This window comes from Salvelinus sp. IW2-2015, linkage group LG4q.1:29 (assembly GCF_002910315.2).
Source record: "Salvelinus sp. IW2-2015 linkage group LG4q.1:29, ASM291031v2, whole genome shotgun sequence".
Lineage (NCBI taxonomy): Eukaryota > Metazoa > Chordata > Actinopteri > Salmoniformes > Salmonidae > Salvelinus > Salvelinus sp. IW2-2015.
In genome coordinates this window covers 1-22,736 of record NC_036842.1, presented here as the reverse complement: position 1 = coordinate 22,736, position 22,736 = coordinate 1, and the positions used below count along the sequence as shown (strand labels likewise).

Below are 22,736 nucleotides of genomic sequence, written 5' to 3'. Positions count from 1 at the left end.
GACTCTTGCAAAGACCGGTAAGGATTAGGGTGAGATCATTACTACCCACTGTTCTGAGTCTGACCCTTAGATAGATTTAGTTAGCACCACTGGCGATCTATGACTTTAGCCATAATAATCTGTGCTGACCGTTGGATAGGTTTCTTAGTAGGCTCACCTGTGAGTGATCTGATTAGCCATAATAATCTATTCTAGCGCTAACCTTTGGGGGGATTGGTAACTGTAGCATTCAGTGGCTCTCTATGACTGTAGTCTCACCTGTGATCTGTGAATGACCTGCCTTAGATTCGACTCCATCCGTTTCCTCATCTTGGCTACTTTATTGTTTATCTGGTTTGTATTTGTTGTCAGAAAGTTGTGAAAGCATCAATTTGATAAAAAATGTAAGGCCTAATGAGCTGTCCCACACACAAACTGGATTGAACACAACACACATACACTCAGCAGTGGATGAATAACTTTCATTGTTTTATACTGCAATATATACTGCAATATTTCACTGTTACTGCAATATTACATAATTTGCCTAATTCATAGCTACATGTTTAATTTAAAATTGTGGAATGATATCATGAACATATCGAAACATTTTAAAACACTTCCATAGAACATAACAAATAGAACATTTTCATACAGAACACATAGAATGCACAGAACATAGAATGCATAGAACAGAGTAAGACAGCATGGCAGTATGATAGCCCTGTGTAGATCTGCTGATGACTACACAGCTGATTCAAACAATCAAAGCTTGATTATTTGTTGAATCAGCTGTGTAGTTCGAGGGCAAAAACCAAAACATTCACCCCTTGGGATCCCAAGGACCGAGATTGGGAAACACTGCAGTAGAGTACATTTTTATGAGGATGATGCCTAAGGATGTGCTCTAAATTAATAGCAAACAAAGAATCAAATAGGACTTTAGAAATACCATTCACATTACAACCACTGTCCTTCAAACAATTTCCACAGCTTTATTTTGTGTTAATATACTTCAGGGAACATTGGGTTTGCAAAAGCCATACAGTCCTCTTCTGAAATCATGGCTTCTATTCAAGTCAAAATCAACTAGCATTTTATTGGTCACATATTTTGCAGATCTTATCGTGGGTATAGCAAAACGCAGATGTTCCTAGCGCCAACAGTGCAGTAGTACCTAACAATACATGCGAATCCCCCCCCCCCCAAAAAAAAATAAAGGAATAAAGAAATATATAAATATTAAAACTAGCAATGTAAGAGTCCGGAATATATATCCAAAAGTATGTGGACACCACTTCAAATTAGTGGATTCAGCTATTTCAGCCACACCCATTGCTGACAGGTATATAAAATCGAGCACACAGCCATGCAATCTCTATAGATAAACATTGGCAGTAGAATGGCCTTACTGAAGAGCTCAGTGACTTTCAATGTGGCACCTTAGGATGCCACCTTTCCAACAAGTCAGTTAAACAAGTTTCTGCCCTGCTAGAGCTGCCACAGTCAACTGTAAGTGCTGTTATTGTGAAGTGGAAACATCTAGGAGCAACAACGGCTCAGCCACAAAGTGGGAGGCCACACAAGTCGACAGAACGGAACCGCCGAGTGCTGAAGCGCGTAAAAATTGTCTGTCCTCGGTTGCAACACACACTACAGAGTTCCAAACTACCTATGGAAGCAACGTCAGCACAAGAACTGTTCATCTGCAGCTTCATGAAATGGGTTTCCATGGAAGAGCAGCTGCACACAAGCCTAAGATCACCATGCACAATGCCTAGCTTCGGATGGAGTTGTGTAAAGCTCGTCGCCATTGGACTCTGGAGCAGTGGAAACACGTTCTCTGGAGTGAAGAATCACGCTTCATTGTCTGGCAGTCCGACGAATTAATCTGGGTTTGGCGGATACCAGGAGAATGCTACCTGAACAAATGTATAGTGCCAACTAAAGTATGGTGGAGGAGAATTAATGGTCTGGGGCTGTTTTTCATGGTTCAATCTAGGCCCCTTATTTCCAGTGAAGGGAAATCTTAACAGCATGCAATGACATTCTAGACGATTCTGTGCTTGCAACTTTGTGGCAACAGTTTGGGGAAGGCCATTTCCTGTTTCAGCATGACAATGCCCCTGTGCACAAAGCGAGGTCCATACAGAAATGGTTTGTCGAGATCATTGTGGAAGAACTTGACTGGCCTGCACAGAGCTCTGACCTAATGCCGGATTCCTGCCATAAACCCTGGACCATTGATCATCACAGCTAGCTAGCTGCCACTAAATGACCCAGCCCCGAAGCTAGCCCTGAGCCAGGTGCATCTCCCGGCTAGCAAATGTAATTACCACAACTACAATACCTTTTTCGCCATCTGGCCTGGTCCCTTCGTCGACACGGTGCCCCGCCGTACCACCACGACTGGTCCGCAGATGTAATTCCATCAGCTGTGCCTTCAACCGGCCTTTGACGGACGACGGAGCAGACGCTTCTACTTACCCCGGACTGCTAACTTTAAACGCTGTGTCTCCCGCGTGCCAGCGTAGCAACGACTACCCCGCGGCTTCCCTGTTCCATCTATTGCTGTACACTGGACCCTATGATCACATGGCTACATAGCTGATGCCTGCTGGACTGTTCATTTATCACGGTACTCCACTTTGTTTACCTTTGTTTATCTGTCGGCCCTAGCCCCAAACTTGTGTCGCTAACCGACCCTCTCTGCCCATTCATCGCCATTTTACCTGTTGTTGTTGTCTTAGCTGATGTTGTCTTACCCGTTGTTGTCTTAGCTAGCTCTCTGAATCAACACCTGTGATTGCTTTATGCCTCGCTTTATGTCTCTCTCAAAATGCCTTGTATACTTGTATAATTATCATTGTTTTAGTTTACTGCGGAGCCCCTAGTCCCACTGTACATGCCTTAGATACCTCCTTTGTCCCACCTCCCACACATGCGGTGACCTCACCCAGTATAACCAGCGTGTCCAGAGATGCAACCTTTCTTATTATCACTCAGTGCCTGGGCTTACCTCCACTGTACCCACACCCCACCATACCCCTGTCTGCACATTATGCCCTGAATCTATTCTACCACGCCCAGAAATCTGCTCCTTTTATTCTCTGTCCCCAACGCACTAGACGACCAGTTTTGCTAGCCTTTAGCCGTACCCTCATCCTACTCCTCTGTTCCTCGGATGATGTGGAGGCTAACCCAGGCCCTGCGTGTCCCCAGGCACCAAAAATTCTGAGATTTCCATACGCAACTACAACATTTTCCGTCAAGATAGATTTGTCAAAGGGGGAGGAGTTGCAATCTACTGCAGAGAGAGCTTGCAAAGTTCTGTCATACTTTCCAGGTCTATGCCCAAACAGTTTGAGCTTTAATTTTAAAAATGAATCTCTCCAGAAATAAGTCTCTCACTGTTGCCGCCTGTTATATACCCCCCTCAGCTCCCAGCTGTGCCCTGGACACCATATGTGAATTGATTGCCCCCCATCAATCTTCAGAGTTTGTTCTGATAGGTGAACTAAACTGGGATATGCTTAACACCCCAGCAGTCCTACAATCTAAGCTAGATGCCCTCAATCTTACACAAATTATCAAGGAAGCCACCAGGTACAATCTTAAATCCGTAAACATGGGCACCCTCATAGATATTATCCTGACCAACTTGCCCTCCAAATACACCTCTGCTGTTTTCAATCAGGATCTCAGCGATCACTGCCTCATTGCCTGTATCCGCTACGGGTCCGCGGTCAAACGACCACCCCTCATCACTGTCAAACGCTCCCTAAAACACTTCTGTGAGCAGGCCTTTTTAATCGACCTGGCCCGGGTATCCTGGAAGGATATTGACCTCATCCCGTCAGTCGAGGATGCCTGGTCGTTCTTTAAAAGTAATTTCCTCACCATCTTAAATAAGCATGCCCCTTTCAAAAAAGGTAGAACTAAGAACAGATATAGCCCTTGGTTCTCTCCAGACCTGACTGCCCTTGACCAGCACAAAAACATCCTGTGGCGGACTGCAATAGCATCGAATTGTCCCCGCGATATGCAACTGTTCAGGGAAGTCAGGAACCAATACACACAGTCAATCAGGAAAGCAAAGGCTAGCTTTTTCAAACAGAAATTTGCATCCTGTAGCGCTAACTACAAAATGTTTTGGGACACTAAAGTCCATGGAGAACAAGAGCACCTCCTCCCAGCTGCCCAGTGCACTGAGGCTAGGCAACACGGTCACCACCGATAAATCCATGATAATCAAAAATGTCAATAAGCATTTCTCTACGGCTGGCCATGCTTTCCTCCTGGCTACCCCAACCCCGGCCAAAAGCTCCGCACCCCCCGCAGCTACTTGCCCAAGCCTCCCCAGCTTCTCCTTCACCCAAACCCAGATAGCAGATGTTCTGAAAGAGCTGCCAAACATGGACCCGTACAAATCAGCTGGGCTGGACAATCTGGACCCTCTCTTTCTAAAATTATCCGCCGCCATTGTTACAACCCCTATTACCAGGCTGTTCAACCTCTCTTTCGTATCGTCCGATATCCCTAAAGATTGGAAAGCTGCCGTGGTCATCCCCCTCTTCAAAGGGGGTGACACTCTAGACCCAAACTGTTATAGTAAACAGTTATAATAAACAGATCGCCAACCATTTCGAATCCCACAGTACCTTCTCCACTATGCAATCTGGTCATGGGTGCACCTCAGCCACGCTCAAGGTACTAAACGATATCATAACCGCCATCGATAAAAGACAGTACTGTGCTGCCGTCTTCATCGACCTGGCCAAAGCTTTCGACTCTGTCAATCACCGTATTCTTATCGGCAGACTCAATAGCCTTGGTTTCTCAAATGACTGCCTCGCCTGGTTCACCAACTACTTCGCAGACAGAGTTCAGTGTGTCAAATCGGAGGGCCTGTTGTCCGGACCTCTGGCAGTCTCTATGGGGGTGCCACAGGGTTCAATTCTCGAGCCGACTCTTTTCTCTGTGTATATCAACGATGTCGCTCTTGCTGCGGGTGTTTCCCTGATCCACCTCTACGCAGACGACACCATTCTGTATACATCTGGCCCTTCTTTGGACACTGTGTTAACTAACCTCCAAACGAGCTTCAATGCCATACAACACTCCTTCCGTGGCCTCCAACTGCTCTTAAACGCTAGCAAAACCAAATGCATGCTTTTCAACCGTTCGCTGCCCGCACCCGCCAGCCCGACTAGCATCACTACTCTGGACGGTTCTGACCTAGAATACGTGGACAACAACAAATACCTAGGTGTCTGGCTAGACTGTAAACTCTCCTTCCAGACTCATCAAACATCTCCAAACCAAAATCAAATCTAGAATCGGCTTTCTGTTTCACAACAAAGCCTCCTTCACTCACGCCGCCAAACATACCCTCGTAAAACTGACTATCCTACCGATCCTCGACTTCGGCGATGTCATTTACAAAATAGCTTCCAATACTCTACTCAGCAAATTGGATGTAGTCTATCACAGTGCCATCCGTTTTGTTACCAAAGCGCCTTATGCCACCCACCACTGCGTCCTGTATGCTCTAGTCGGCTGGCCCTCGCTACATATTCGTCGCCAGATCCACTGGCTCCAGGTCATCTATAAGGCTATGCTAGGTAAAGCTCCGCCTTATCTCAGCTCACTGGTCACGATAACAACACACACCCGTAGCACGCGCTCCAGCATCCCCAAAGCCAACACCTCAGTTAGCCGCCTTTCCTTCCAGTTCTCTGCTGCCAGTGACTGGAACGAATTGCAAAAAAAATCGCTGAGGCTGGAGACTTACATTTCCCTCACTAACTTTAAACATCAACCATCTGAGCAGCTAACCGATCACTGCAGCTGTACATAGTACATCTGTAAATAGCCCACCCAATCTACCTACCTCATCCCCATATTGTTTTTATTTACTTTGCTGCTCTTTTGCACACCAGTATCACTACTTACACACTCCAGTGCTAATCTGCTAAATTGTAATTACTTTGCTACTATGGCCTATTTATTGCCTTACCTCCTCATGCCATTTGCACACACTATATATAGACTTTCTTTTTTTATATTGTGTTATTGACTGTACGCTTCATTATTCCATGTGTAACTCTCTGTTGTTGTTTCTGTCGCACTGCTTTGCTTTATCTTGGCCAGGTCGCAGTTGTAAATGAGAACTTACAAGAACTAGCTTACCTGGTTAAATAAAGGTGAAATAAAAAAATGTAAATACATTTTTTTTTTAAACATCAAACACCTTTGGGATGAATTGGAACGCTGACTGCGGGCCAGGCCTAATTGCCCAACATCAGTGCCCGACCTCACTAATGCTCTTGTGGCTGAATGGAAGTCCCCACAGCAATGATCCAACATCTAGTGGAAGCCTTCCCAGAAGAGTGAAGGCTGTTATAGCAGCAAATGAAGGACCAACTCCATATAAATGCCATGATTTTGGAATGAGCTGTTTGACAAGCAGGTGTCCACATACAGTGCATTCGGAGTATTCAAATCCCTTGACTTTTTTCACATTTTGTTAGGTCACAGCCTTTTTCTAAAATTGATTAAAATGTTTTTTTCCCTCATCAATCTACACACAATATTTATTTTATATATTTATTAATTTAACCTTTATTTAACTAGGCAAGTCAGTTAAAAACAAATTCTTATTTACAATGGCGACCTACCCCGGCCAAACCCTAACCCAGACGAAGCTGGGCCAATTCTGCACCGCCCTATGGGACTCCCAATCACGGAAGGTTGTGAAACAGCCAGGAATCGAACCAGGGTCTGTCGTGACACCTCTAGCACTGAGATGCAGTGCCTTAGACTGCTGCGCCACTCGGTAGCCCCCATAATAACAATACCCCATAATGACAAAGCAAAAGCACATTTAGAATTTTTTACAAAAGTATTACAATTTTAAAACTGAAATATCAAATTTACATAAGTATTCAGACCATTTACTAAGTGCTTTGTTGAAGCACTTTTAGCAGTGATTACAGCCTTGAGTCTTGGATATTATGCCACAAGCTTGACACACCTGTATTTGGGAGTTTCTCCCAGTCTTCTCTGCAGATCCTATCAAGCTCTGCCAGGTTGGATGGGGAGCCTCGTTGCACAACTATTTTCAGGTTTCTCCAGAGATGTTTAATCAGGTTCAAGTCTGGGCTCTGACTGAGCCCCTCGAGCCCCTTGTCAGCTCAAATAGACAGAAGCATGCCATATGTGAGACCAATCCAAACTCATCTCTCCGTATCTCCGTTGTCCTCCTGCAAGGTTCTCCCATCTCCACAGAGGAACTCTTGAGCTCTGTCAGAGTGACCATTGGGTTCTTGGTCAGGATGAGTCTGTGGGATGAGTCTTGGTGGTTCCAGGCCACTGTGTTCTTGGGGACCTTCAACACTGCAGAAATGTTTTAGTACTTTTCCCCAGATCTGTGCCATGACAAATCCTGTCTCGGAGCTCTACGGACAATTCCTTCAACCTCATGGCTTGGTTTTTGCTCTGACATGCACTGTCAACTGTGGGACCTTTTATAGACAGGTGTGTGCCTTTCCAAATCATGTTCAATGAATTGAATTTGCAACAGGTGGACTCCAATCAAGTTGTAGAAACATCTCAAAGATGATCAATGGAAACAGGATGCAACTGAGCTTAATTTTGAGTCTATTAGCAAAGGGTCTGAATACTTTTGTAAATAAGTTATTTCTGTTTTTTAATACATTTGCAAAAATATCTAAACCTGTTTTCAATTTGTCATTATGGTGCATTGTGTGTAGATTAATGAGGGGAAAAAATTTGATCTGTTTTAGAATAAGGCTGTAACGTAAGAAAATATGGGAAAGGGAAGGGGTTTGAATACTTTCCGAATGCACTATATATATATATATAGTATCAGTCAAAAGTTTGGACACACCTACTCATGCAAGGGTTTTTCTTAATGTTTACTATTTTCTACATTGTATAATAATAGTGAAGACATAAAAACTATGAAATAACACATTTAAAATCATGTAGTAACCAAAAAAGGTATTAAACCAATCAAAATATATTTTCAATTCTTCAAAGTAGCCACCCTTTACCTTGATGACAGCTTTGCACACTATTGGCATTCTCTCAACCAGCTTCAACTGGAATGCTTTTCCAACAGTCTTGAAAGAGTTCCCACATATGCTAAGCACTTGTTGGCAGCTTTTCCGTCACTCTGCGGTCCAACTCATCCCAAACCATCTCAATTTGGTTGAGGTTGGGTGATTGTGGAGGCCAGGTCATCTGATGCAGCACTCGATCACTCTCCTTCTTGGTCAAATAGCCCTTACACAGCCTAGATGTTTGATTGGTCATTGTCTTGTTAAAAAACATATGATAGTCCCACCAAGGGCAAACCAGATGGGATGGCGTATCACTACAGAATGCTGTGGTAGCCATGCTGGTTAAGTGTGCCTTCAATTCTAAATAAATCACAGTGTCAGCAGCAAAGCACCCCCACACCATCACACCTCCTCCTCCATGGTTCATGGTAGGAACCACACATGCAGAGATCATCCGTTCAGCTACTCTGTGTCTCACAATGACATAAAATTTGGACTCATCAGACCAAAGGTTAGATTTCCACTGGTCTAATGTCCATTGCTCGTGTTTCTTGGCCTGAGCAAGTCTCTTCTTATTATTGGTGTCCTTTAGTAGTGGTTTCTTTGCAGAAATTAGACGGAAATTTGACCATGAAGGCCTGATTCCTCTGAACAGTTGATGTTGAGATGTGTCTGTTACTTGAACTCTGTGAAGCATTTATTTTGTCCACAATTTCTGAGGCTGGTAACTCTAATGAACTTATCCTCTGCAGCAGAGGTAACTCTGGGTCTTCCTTTCCTGTGGCGGTCTTCAGAAGAGCCAGTTTCATCGTAGCGCATTATGTTTTCTGTGACTGCACTTAAAGAAACGTTCAAAGTTCTGGCTACTTTGAAGAATCTCAAATATAAAATATATTTTGATGAGTTTAACACTTTTTTTTTTGGTTCCATATGTGTTATTTCGTAGTTTTAATGTCTTCACTATTATTCTACAATGTATAAAGTAGTAAAAATAATGAAAAATCAGGTAAGGAGTAGATTCAACTGGAATGTTGAATATATATATATATATATATATATTTGACCGACCGGTTTTAAGTAGCAACATTTTTAATTGTGTTTTTTGCAATGGCTAAAAGTAGAGACTAAGAGCTACAACATGTATCATACACTACAGTTGAGGAACAATGGGGAAGTAATTCTGCTTTGAAAGTTGATAAGCTTGTAAACTCACTTTTGAGAAAATGGCCTTTGAACCTTTTGGTAATACTACTGGAGAGTTCTTCTTTGTCTACACCCATTTCAGCATCGTTCACACCCTCTTAAGCTTTAGCCCCACCCATCTCTTTAGGGGTTGGTTGAAGCGTTCTGTACTAACAACAGTCAAGCTCCCAAGCTAACTTGCTAGCTACTTCCAGACACAACGGCAGTCAAGCACCCAAGCTAACTGGCTAACATTGGCTAGCTTGCTATCTACTTCCAGACACAAATGAGAGAACACCCCACTCTGACCATTTTACTGGCCCTTGCAGAGCTGGTTACTGTTTTATGTTATCCAGAGCGTTGGTGACTGTAACTGTGCTGCTGGCAACATTTTAATGACGCTTTTTTAACAATGTTTACTGACACCGGCCATATTCAAATGGTGTTGAGCGTTTGTAAATTCATCAGTTATTCTGCGCTCTGGCACACTCAGACAAGAGTGCTCTGAAATCGGAGTAGATGGCCAGACTGAATTTCCGAACTCACCCGAAATGGTTGCTTGCATAGTGGAGTCTTTTGTTAAGACATGTAGCTAGGTAAACAATGAACCATAATCCCAACTCATGACATTACTACCCTGCATGAATCTGCAGATAGCTGACCAAACAGGTTCAATGTTAGCTAGCTAAGATTAGGCTATATCTAGCCAAGCAAATTGCTCTGTGATACGAATAATAAAAACATACACATAATATTAGCTAGCGAGCCAGCCAGCTAGCGTTAGCTAGCTAACAGTACACTTCAACTTGAAATGAAGCACTTTCTGTCAAAATTAGAAAGATGTAATATCTGAAAATTTAGCTAGCTAGACTTTCTTAACCATATACATTATGGATGAATGAGTCTCCTGTCGGATGCTAATGGTTGCCCTTAGTTTGAAGATGTAATCCGGAATACTCACATTTCACTGATTTCAAAACTCAGTCCTCCAGAAAGTGGAGAGCAACACTTATGCAGCTTTACTACGCGATACATTAAAAAAAGCTGTATTAGACAGGATTGCCTAGATTATAAAGGATTGTCAGCTCAAATAGACAGAAGCATGCCATATGTGAGACCAATCCAAACTCATCTCTCCGTATGTCCAGACCACTCATTATCTCAGCCAATCATGGCTAGCGGGACGGTTGCAGGCTTTTCGTTGACTAAACCAACTAGGCTCGTAATTTAACAATTGTTTGTCATTGTTTGAGAATGTTTGAGAAGGCATGTTTGAGAAGGCTTTCTTATTTTTTTTTTTACGCATTTTTTTATTTTTTATTATTCACTTTCAAACGTCTCTCCTGTGAAGTAGTGACCCGCTACATACACCTAGTTTCCTGAAACGGATCACATATACAGTATATACACTGAACAAAAATATAAACGCTACATGGAAAGTTTTGGTCCCATGTTTCATGAGCTGAAATAAAAGATCCCAGAAATGTTCCATACTCACGAAAAGCTTATTTTTCTCACATTTTGTGCACAAATTTGTTTACATCCCTGTTAGTGAGCATTTATCCTTTGCCAAGATAATACATCAACCTGACAAGAGTGTCGCTTCTCAAGAAGCTGATTAAACAGCATGATTAAAACATAGGTGCACCTTGTTCTGAGGACAATAAAGGACACTCTAAAATGTGCCGTTGTGTCACACAACACAATGCCACAGATGGATCAAGTTGAGGGAGCATGCCAACTGCAGGAATGTCAACCAGAGCTGTTCCCAGAGAATGTAATGTTAATTTCTCTACTATATGCCGCCTCTAACATTATTTTAGAGAATTTGGCAGTACGTCCAACCGGCTCACAACCGATGACCACGTGTATGGCGTCGCGTGAGCGAGCGGTTGCAACGTTGTGAACAGAGTGCCTGCCCCATTGTTGCGGTGGGGTTATGGTATGGGCAGGCATAAGCTACGGACAACGAACACAATTGCGTTTTATCGATGGGAATTGTAATGCACAGAGATACCGTGAAGAGCTCCTGAGGCCCATTGTCGTTAAATTCCTCTGCCGGCATCACCTTTTTTCAGCATGATATTGCATGGCCCTATTTCACAAGGATCTGTTCACAATTCCTGGAAGCTGAAAATGTCCCCGTTCTTTCATGGCCTGGATACTCACCAGACATGTCACCCATTGACCATGTTTGGGATCGACATGTACGAAAGAGTTTTCAGTTCCCACCAATATCCAGGAACTTCGCACAGCCATTGAAGAGGATGAGGACAACCTTCCACAGGCCACAATCAACAGCCTGATCAACTCTATGCTAAGGAGATGGCATCTAAAAAATATATATATATTTCACCTTTATTTAACCAGGTAAGCCAGTTGAGAACAAGTTCTCATTTACAACTGCGACCTGGCATGAGGCAAATACTGACTGGTTTTCTGATCCAGATGCACAGATGCATATCTTTATTCCCAATCATGTGAAATCCATAGATTTGGGCTTAATTTATTTATTTCAATTGACTGATTTCCTTTTGTGAACTGTAACTCAGTAAAGTCTTTGAAATTGTAAATGTTGCATTTATATTTTTGCTCTAATAACAGTCACAAGTTCATGGCAGGGTACTGGGCAGAGGCCAGCTAGTGGTGACTATCGGTCCCGTGTGGCTCAGTTGGTAGAGCATGGCGCTTGCAACGTCAGGGTTGTGGGTTCATTCCCCACGGGGGGACCAGGATGAATATGTATGAACTTTCCAATTTGTAAGTCGCTCTGGATAAGAGCGTCTGCTAAATGACTTAAATGTAAATGTAATCTAACAGCAGTGGTCTTAAGTTAAAATACTACTACGTTTTGGGGGGGTATCTGTACTTCATATTTTTGAAAACTTTTACTCTGTTACATTCCTATGGAAAATAATGTAGTGTTTTACTCCATACATTTTCCCTGACACCCAAAAGTACTCGTTTAATTTTGAATGCTTAGCAGAACATTTTTCCATTTCACACACTTATCATGAAATCATCCATGGTCATCCCTACTGACTCTGACTCACATGCTTCGTTTATAAATTATGTCTGAGTGTGCCCCTATCTATCTGTAAATAAATTTAAAAAATACAAGAAAATTGTGTTGTCTGGTTTATTTAATATAAGGAATTTGAAACAGTGCATACTTTCAATACTTAAGTATATTTTAGCACTTAAATACACTTAAGCATCAAAAGTAAATGTAAAACCAAATACTTTTAGACTTCTCCTCAAGTAGTATTTTACTGGGTGACTTTCACATATATTTGAAATGAAATGAATGTAGGAGAGTATAACACATTAGATCTGGTAAAAGATAAAACAAAAACACATGCTTCTTAAAAAAATATATATATATATCTTTGAAATGCAAGAGAGGCCCTAATATAATATTGCAGTTTAGGCACAATTTAGAGTTTGCACAGTTTCAGATTGATCCTGTGAATCATTTCAATAGTGGACAATATTTTGTATCAAGTCTGCCCAAATGTGTCAAATTGGTCATTTGATACATTTACATCATTTAGCTGACGCTCTTATCCAGAGCGACTTACAATTTGGAAAGTTCATACATATTCATCCTGGTCCCCCCGTGGGGAATGAACCCACAACCCTGGCGTTGCAAGCGCCATGCTCTACCAACTGAGCCACACGGGACCACATACGGATACATTTTCAAGTACATAACTATAGACAAAAATTATATGGTAATACATGGATCATTAGCTAATACACTGGAGTGCCTTGCGGTAGTGCATACGGCCCAGTACATCACTGGTGCCAAGCTTCCTGCCATCCAGGACCTCTACACCAGGCGGTGTCAGAGGAAGGCCCTAAAAATTGTCAAAGACTCCAGCCACCCTAGTCATAGACTGTTCCCTCTGCTACCGCACGGCAAACGGCGCCGAACACCAAGTCTAGGACCAAGAGGCTTCTCAACAGCTTCTACCCCCAAGCCATAAGACTCCAGAACATCTAATCAAATGTCTACCCAGACTATTTGCACTACCGCTGCTACTATCTATTGTTATCAATGCATAGTCCCTTTAATAACTCTACCTACATGTACATATTACCTCAACTAACCGGTGCCCCCCGCACATTGACTCTGTACCGGTACCCCTGTGTATAGTCTCGCTTTTATTTTACTGCTGCTCTTCAATTACTTGTTACTTTTATTTCTTATTCTTTCTCTTTTTTTAACTGTATTGTTGGTTAGCGGCTTGTAAGTAAGCATTTCACTGTCAGGTCTGTTATACTCGGCGCATGTGACTAATAAAATATGATTTGATCTTTCACACATCTAGATGGCCGGGCGAGGTTGGTGTGTAGCCAGAGACAGCAGGGGTTCAACCTGTAGTACCCAGTTCCTACATTTGAATATAAAAATGCATTTTATCAAACAAAACTATCATACATTTTATCTCTGGGACCCTCAGGATGACAAATCAGAGCAAAATTACATAAAGTACATTTACCTTCAGAGGTGAATGTATCAAACTAGTTGCCGTGATAAAAGTTTTGTTGTGCACTCTCCTCAAACAATAGCATGGTCTTTTTTCACTGTAATAGCTACTGCAAAGTGGACATTGCAGTTTGATTAATGGTGCTTCTTTGGAAGTTTGTGAGGGTCTAGAAGGACGGAGAAATGTATAACCGGGGATATTTACCTCAGAGAACATTGTGTTGCTGCATGACAGAATGTATAAATGTTATGAGAATGCATTAACATTCCAAGACCCATGGACGGAATACATTATAAAGTGTTCTCCTCCTCACAGACACAATGTACCTTGCATAAGCACGTAGTGTTTTCAGCAGCAAGCACAAAGCACATTCATTCATTTCGGAGGTTTACATATACTTAGGTTGGTTGGTCATTAAAACTCGTTTTTCAACCACTCCACACATTTCTTGTTAACAAAATATAGTTTTCACAAATCGGTTAGGACATCTACTTTGTGCATGTCACAAGTAATTTTTCCAACAATTGTTTACACAGATTATTTCACTTAAAATTCACTGTGTCACAATTCCAGTGGGTCAGAAGTTTACATACACTAAGTTGACTGTGCCGTTAAACAGCTTGGAAAATTCCAGAAAATTATGTCATGGCTTTAGAAGCTTCGGATAGGCTAATTGACAACAGTTGAGTCAATTGGAGGTGTCTCTTCAGTGCCTCTTTGCTTGACATCATGGGAAAATCTAAAGAAATCAGCCAAGACCTCAGAAAAAAATTGTAGACCTCCACAAGTCTGGTTCATCCTTGGGAGCAATTTCCAAACGCCTGAAGGTACCACGTTCACCCATATAAACAATAGTATGCTAGTAGAAACACCATGGGACCACGCAGCCATCATACCACTCAGGGAGGAGACGCGTTCTGTCTCCTAGAGATCAGCATACTTTGGTGCGAAGTGCAAATCAGTCCCAGAACAGAAAAGGACCTTGTGAAGATGCTGGAGGAAACAGGTACGAAACTATCTATATCCACAGTAATACGAGTCCTATATCAACAAACTGAAAGGCCGCTCAGCAAGGAAGAAGCCACTGCTCCAAAATCGTCATAAAAAAGCCAGACTACAGTTTGCAACTGCACATTGTACTTTTTGGAGATCGTACTTTTTGGTCTGATGAAACTAAAACAGAACTGTTGTCTGACCATCGTTATGTTTGGAGGGAAAAGGGGAAGGCTTACAAGCCGAAGAATACCATCCCAACAGTGAAGCACGGGGGTGGCAGCATCATGTTGTGGGGGTGCTTTGCTGCAGGAGGGACTGTTGCACTTCACAAAATAGATGGCATCATGAGGGAGGAAAATTATGTGGATATATTGAAGCAACATCAAGACATCAGTCAGGAAGTTAAAGCTTGGTCTCAACTGGGTCCCAAGCATACTTCAAAAGTTGTGGCAAAATGGCTTATGGAAAACAAAGTCAAGGTATTGGAGTGGCCATCACAAAGCCCTGTCCTCAATCCTATAGAAATTTGTGGGCAGAACTGAAGAAGTGTGTGCGAGCAAGGAGGCCTACAAACCTGACGCAGTTCCACCAGCTCTGTCAGGAGGAATGGGCCAAAAATCACCCAACTTTTTGTGGGAAGTTGAACAATTTAAAGGCAATGTTACCAAATTCCAATTGAGTGTATGTAAACTTCTGACCCACTGGGAATGTGATGAAAGAAATAAAACCTGAAATAAATCACTCTCCTATTAAAACAGGGTCTTTTTACTCAGATTAAATGTCAGGAATTGTGAAAAACTGAGTTTAAATGTATTTGGCTAAGGTGTATGTAAACCTCCGACTTCAACTGTATACATAAACATTCATACATATATACAGTGGGGCAAAAAAGTATTTAGTCAGCCACCAATTGTGCAAGTTCTCCCACTTAAAAAGATGAGAGAGGCCTGTAATGTTCATCATAGGTACACTTCAACTATGACAGACAAAATGAGAAGAAAAATCCAGAAAATCACATTGTAGGATTTTTAATGAATTTATTTGCAAATTATGGTGGAAAATAAGTATTTGGTCAATAACAAAAGTTTATCTCAATACTTTGTTATATACCCTTTGTTGGCAATGACAGAGGGCAAACGTTTTCTGTATGTCTTCACAAGGTTTTRACACACTGTTGCTGGTATTTTGGCCCATTCCTCCATGCAGATCTCCTCTAGAGCAGTGATGTTTTGGGGCTGTTGCTGGGCAACACGGACTTTCAACTCCCTCCAAAGATTTTCTATGGGGTTGAGATCTGGAGACTGGCTAGGCCACTCCAGGACCTTGAAATGCTTCTTACGAAGCCACGCTCCTTCGTTGCCCGGGCGGTGTGTTTGGGATCATTGTCATGCTGAAAGACCCAGCCACGTTTCATCTTCAATGCCCTTGCTGATGGAAGTAGGTTTTCACTCAAAATCTCATGATACATGGCCCCATTCATTCTTTCCTTTACACGGATCAGTCGTCCTGGTCCCTTTGCAGAAAAACAGCCCCAAAAATAATTTTTTGCCCCACTGTATGTATATACATACTTTTTTTAATATGCCTGTATTATTCCCCTCAAACCCTACCACCCCTCCCCCATTTGGAGTAAACTAATAAACAATAACACTTAGGCTTCTACCTTCAGTTTCTACAAATTATACACATTTTACAGACAATTTATTTTACAATAGTTATATTTTGTTTGTTTTTAGTCCTTCCTCTATTTCTGATGTCCATCCAGTTTGATTTATATTTGTAACTGCTGTTTCACAAAATTACTGAACCTTATGTACATTTTTGGTCCTTATACCAATTTCATGAATGTTTTTATTTATCACTATTTTCTTTAACCATTTATGGTCTTTAATGCAGGGCCGACAGACAAGTTCCTTACTTTTTTCCCCTTCTACTTGCCTCTTCCATTGTTGTAGTAAAGCTGCAATTAGTTGGTTGTAGTTTTGGGTAGAGCAGACATTTCCATATGTCTGTGTTAGCTCCATGTAAGAAAACCTGTCTGAAAAGAATGTATGATATCTGCCAAATACTTTTTTATTCTATGCGCCAAGCATTTAGCTAGAATTTTTGCATCACAACACTGAAGTGTAAGAGGCCTCCAATTTTTTTCTCCAATGGACTGGATCCTGTTTCAGTAAAAATGAAATCAGACTTTGTTGCGTGTTTGATAATCTACCATTTATATAGGATTGTTTAAAACATGCTAATAAATGGTCCTCTGAGTATATCAAAAAAGGGTTTGGTATACTTTACTTTAGTGGAGATGGAGGAAACTGAAACAAAAACATTATTAAAGTACTTTACTTCCTCTTTCAAAATATCATTCAGTGAATCATGCGTAACTCCATCTTTAACAAGTTTCAAAACATTTGTTTTGGTAGCATTTCTATGTTGGAGATTGAAAAATATTTTGGTGCATTTTTCCCCATATTTCATCCAATTTGCTTTATTTTTAGAATATATTTCACTGGATCTTTCTTGAATAAGTTCCTCCATTTCTTTTTGTTTTTCCTCTAACTTATTCTGTGCTTCTATGGTACAGTTTGTATTGCCATCTAACTGTACTGTTAGTCCTTCAATTTCCTTTGTTAATATGGACTCTTTTGATGTAAATTATTTTTGTTTTATAGAGGAGTACTGAATTGCATGGCGTCTACAGGCACATTTAAAAGTGTCCCATACAATAAGGGGATCTGCTGTACCTATGTTATGTCAGAAAAAGTCAGTTATAAATTCTTCTGTCCTAGTTAAACAAGTTATCATCCAGTAGGCTTTGAAAACATTTCCAATATCCTCGCCCACATGGAAATTCTGTAAGAGTATATCAAATCAAATGTATTTATATAGCCCTTCTTACATCAGCTGATATCTCAAAGTTCTGTACAGAAACCCAGCCTAAAACCCCAAACAGCAAGCAATGCAGGTGTAGAAGCACGGTGGCTAGGAAAAACTCCCTAGAAAGGCCAAAACCTAGGAAGAAACCTAGAGAGGAACCAGGTGGCCAGTCCTCTTCTGGCTGTGCCAGGTGGAGATTATAACAGAACATGGCCAAGATGTTCAAATGTTCACAAATGACCAGCATGGTCAAATAATAATAATCACAGTAGTTGTCGAGGGTGCAGCAAGTCAGCACCTCAGGAGTAAATGTCAGTTGGCTTTTCATAGCCGATCATTAAGAGTATCTCTACCGCTCCTGCTGTCTCTAGAGAGTTGAAAACAGCAGGTCTGGGACAGGTAGCACGTCCGGTGAACAGCTCACGGTTCCATAGCCGCAGTCAGAACAGTTGAAACTGGAGCAGCAGCACAGCCAGGTGGACTGGGGACAACAAGGAGTTATCATGCCAGGTAGTCCTGAGGCATGGTCCTAGGGCTCAGGTCCTCCATATTTGCCAATTATGTGATGAACCGACCGCATTCTGTCCCCTATCAACACATGAGAAAGTAATCAAGACGACTAGCTTGATTAAGCCTCCGCCATGTTTATCTCACTAGGTCAGGGTATTTAAGCCTCCATATATCCACTAATTCCAATATATCCATGACATTCATGATTTCCTTAAGTGCCTGAGGGTAATAGTTTGTAGTGTGATTTCCTTTCCGGTCTATAGAGGTATTTAAGACCGTATTAAAATCTCCCACCATAATAATAGAGTCTAGTGTTGCTTGTAGAGTTGATCAATTCTTATATATTGTCAAAGAAGCTTGGCTCATTATTTGGACCGTATAGGTTAATAAGCCATGTCTGTTTATTGTCCAATAACACATTTAAAATAATCCATCTACCTTGATCTGTTTGGACAATTTGCACATTTGGATCAAAATTACTGTTAATTAATATCACCCCTTTTGAATTTCTTTGCCGATGGGAGAGATATATTTCGCCCCCCCAGTCCTTTTTCCACAAAACTTAATCTAAAATTGTTGAATGAGTTTCTTGTAAACAATATATATTATATTCCTTCTCTTTTAGCCAGGTAAATACGGATCATCTTTTTCTGTTATCTGCTAAGCCATTACAATTATAACTGGCTATACATATTTCACCAAGTTTCAATTCTATTTATCAAAATATATGTTTGTAAACATACCATTAAAAAGTAACATGATGAAAGAGTGTCTATATAGCTGTACCATGATATTTGCATTGCTACTAAGTTACCCTCCAATTGGTCCCCACTATTCCACCTACTTAAAGCTCTCCTCATCCCGAGTTGGGTTGTCATCCCAATGCCCAGCAGACCACCCGGATCCCATAGCCCCGGAGAGACCGGAATCCATCCTTTCGAAAAGAGCAAACAGTGCCACCTACAGAACAGAAGCAGATCAACCGCCAAATGCATTTCCATCACCCTCACCTCGATTTGTTTTATATATAGCCATTTAAAAAATATTATACAAATAATTTCTTATTTTCCATAATTAGCTATTAATATTTGTAGTAATGTAGGCAATTTATGCAAAGGATTTTTTTAACCTCTAACCAGTTTCACCATTACCAAAATTACATTATGGCAAGCAAGTATTATATTAGCAAATAATTATTGTGAATCATCCTATATTGTTCCTAACATATTTTACCCCCTCGCAACAGTTGTGGGAAACCCACACTGTTACGCACACCTCTAGGAGGGAACGCAACACCCTGCTACACTCAACTCCCCGTGGAGTGAAAGAGGTATGTGATTGTAGGTGAGGGCAAAGATGACAGAGGCAGAGAATATTACCGTTTACTGGGAATTTATTTCCTTAACACGGTAATGTGGGGAAAAGGGGCTGGCAAAGAAAGTAAAAGGTAAAGAGCCCCCTCTCCTACCCACTACTTACCTAACCTTAACGCCACCTGGCGCGCTAACCAAAATACAGGGGGTGGTCCGCCCAGGTCTTACCTAGCGTGCATAGACAGAGTACATACTACGGGTATATTTATGCCCGCAGGTCTCTTGCCTAAGCACTCCCAAGGTGCCTTCCCCTTCCCCCCAGGGAACAAATCAAACAGAATAATACAAACTTAAAGTGAACAATTTCAATAATCAAAAACACTGAGTCCTATTGGCGCACCTCAGAAGTAGCGGCTACAAAATACTGTCAACAAAACTGTGTCTGAGCAACAACCAACACAGAACATCCAAGAAGCTCTCTTTTCCTAACAAAGGAACACTGGCTTTTATCCAGCTGGGGAAGGAGTTTGTAATTGCAGACAGCTGTATCCCCTGACGAGAGGGCGGGGTCAGAGCTCCAATCTGCAATGGGGCCGACCAATCAGCTGCTTTGGACTTCAGGAAGCCATTTCCTGAAATACACACATACATATACACAAACCCACAACACAGAAACTGGGGAACGTAACACACTCATACGCACTCACACACACTCATACACACTCAACCTCTTTCCCCCACAACAACCATGGATTCACATTCTCAACAGTTGCACCATCCCAGAGCCCAACTCAAGAAAGGTCTTGATTTACGAATGCATATACAGTTGCAGCTGTATGAGAAGGCCTGCAAAACTGTGCAAAAAAAATGGGCAGAAATGGGGAGATTTTATTAACCATTGTCACGTCCTAGATGCTGGGGGTCAGATATACCCCCTTCCCCTGAAACACCCACAACATGGTCCCCCGTATTGACCACGCAGTCGTGCAGTCAGACCTTTGATTTTGTGCCACCAGGGCCACAATAATATTCCCCCTCTCTGAATGTCCGAGTGTGACCCCCTCCTCAAGAATACTTTAGTGGATAAAATACGATAGCAAATTCTTATTAGTATGTGGTTAACCTCATACCCATGCTATTAGTATGTGATTGATGCTGTTGGATAGAACCTTAGCTTCCTGACATGACCAAACCCCACCTCAACATGTCTCAGTTACAGTCACAGACTGTTTTAAATTTGAAATGTCAAATACCCTCATACTTGACTGTATCTAGAATAAATCAATTCCCCTCAAACAAAACCTGGCCCCTTATCACCTCACTGCAGCTGTGGGGGATCAATTTGAAATGACAACGTGAAGGGGACGTGTTTTTTGCTCTCCTTTTGACACATTTCCTTTTTTGGTGCACTTGATTGGCATCGGGATGTTTCTGCGTACGCTGCTACCTGCGGATACCATTAGTTTCCGTTCACGCCTCGCCATTACTAACGCCTTTAATTACCTGAGGCAGTGTGTGTGAGAGAGAGATAAAAAGAGAGGGAAAGAGAGAGAGAAAGAGAGAGGAAGTGAGAGAGAGTGAGCAGGTCTTACAATCCTGCCACACCCCTGTCGTGTGTGTGTGTGCGTGTGTGTGCGCGTGCGTGCGGCTGTGCAGGGGCATGCGTGTGTGCGTGGGTGGGTGGGTGTGTACCTGTTTGATTAAGCCAGAGCAGTGCAGCTATGGCCTGATTAAAATGGATGAGCTGGTGAAGGATCCGTCTCTTTCAGTCTGGTTGCTCCCCAAATGTCACCCTATTCCCTATTTAGTGCACTACTTTTGAGTCAAAAGAAGTGCACCAAAGGAAATAGTTTGCCGTTTGGGATGCAACCTCTGTCTGCTCTCTGTTTAATTCCCTATAGACAATGCAACAATGTCTATTTGCATACATATTTTCTTAGGGGGTAGATCAGCTTTAAGATTGCAGATAGATCGTAGCTTCCGTCAATGTAATTGTCTGCATCACTTCCAATCACCCATATATTTTTTGAAAATATATACACTACCAGTCAAAAGTTTTAGAACACCTACTCATTCAAGGGTTTTTCTTGATTTTTTCTTTTAGTAAACAAAAGGTATATACAGTATATATACATATATAAATATATATATACACATCAACAGTGAAGAGGCGACTCCGGGATGCTGGCCTTCTAGGCAGAGTTCCTCTGTCCAGTATCCATGTTCTTTTGCCCCTCTTAGTCCTTCCTTTTTATTGGCCAGTCTGAGATATGGCTGTTTTTTCCCAACTCTGCCTAGAAAGCCAACATCCCGGAGACACCTCTTCACTGGTGTTTTGTGGGTACTATTTAATAAAGCTGCCAGTTGAGGACTTGTGAGGTGTCTGTTTCTCAAACTAGACACTCTAATTTACTTATCCTCTTGGTTAGTTGTGTACCCGGGCCTCCCACTCCTCTTTCTATTCTGGTTAGAGCCAGTTTGCGCTGTTCTGTGAAGGGAGTAGAACACAGCGTTGTACGATCTTTAGTTTCTTGGCAATTTCTCGCGTGGAATAGCCTTCATTTCTCAGAACAAGAATAGACTGATGAGTTTCAGAAGAAGTGCTTTGTTTCTGGCCATTTTGAGCCTGTAATCGAACACACAAATGCTGATGCTCCAGATACTCAACTAGTCTAAAGAAGGCTAGTTTTATTTCTTCTTTAATCAGTATAACAGTTTCCAGCTGTGCTAACATAATTGCAAAATGGTTTTCTAATGATCAATTAGCCTTTTAAAATGATAAACTTGAATTAGCTAACATAATGTGCCATTGGAACACAGGAATGATGGTTACTGATAATGGGCCTCTGTACGCCTATGTAGATTTTCCATTAAAAAATCTGCCATTTCCAGCTACAATAGTTATTTACAACATGAACTATGTCTACAATGTGATTTTCTTTAAAAAAACAAGGACATTTCTAAATGACCCCAAACTTTTGAATGGTAGTGTAGGTTTCACAATATTTAGATGTAAACCTGACAGCTGGGAAATGTACACTTTAAGAGATACAGTTATGTGTGTTTCCTGTCCTTCACGAGATCACCAAATGAAACACACTCGACATGACTGTCCCTTAAGTGTCCACGGACCATTCCCACATTCTCAAAAAGATAAATATTGTTTAATCCTCCCATTTTGGGGATTTGGAGTTTTGAACTAAGAGAAGCTCTTTGTTCTGGTAGACTCTCCCTCAATACTGCATGGCAGTTTCTACCATGTATTTAGGACCTGTCCTAATGTCATAAAACTGGAGAGAGAG

The 22,736-nt window shown here is 41.7% G+C and overlaps 1 protein-coding gene across 1 annotated transcript in view; it reads left to right on the top strand.

Moving 5' to 3' along the window:
- The window catches only part of LOC111962803 (potassium/sodium hyperpolarization-activated cyclic nucleotide-gated channel 1-like), a 100,756-nt gene extending 98,170 nt beyond the window's left edge, over window positions 1-2,586 (top strand). Inside the window, exon 5 of the mRNA XM_023986139.2 lies at window positions 2,509-2,586. Coding sequence (XP_023841907.2) covers window positions 2,509-2,586 — 78 coding nt within the window. The remainder of the gene's footprint in view (window positions 1-2,508) is intronic.
- Window positions 2,587-22,736: the final 20,150 nt, after the last annotated feature.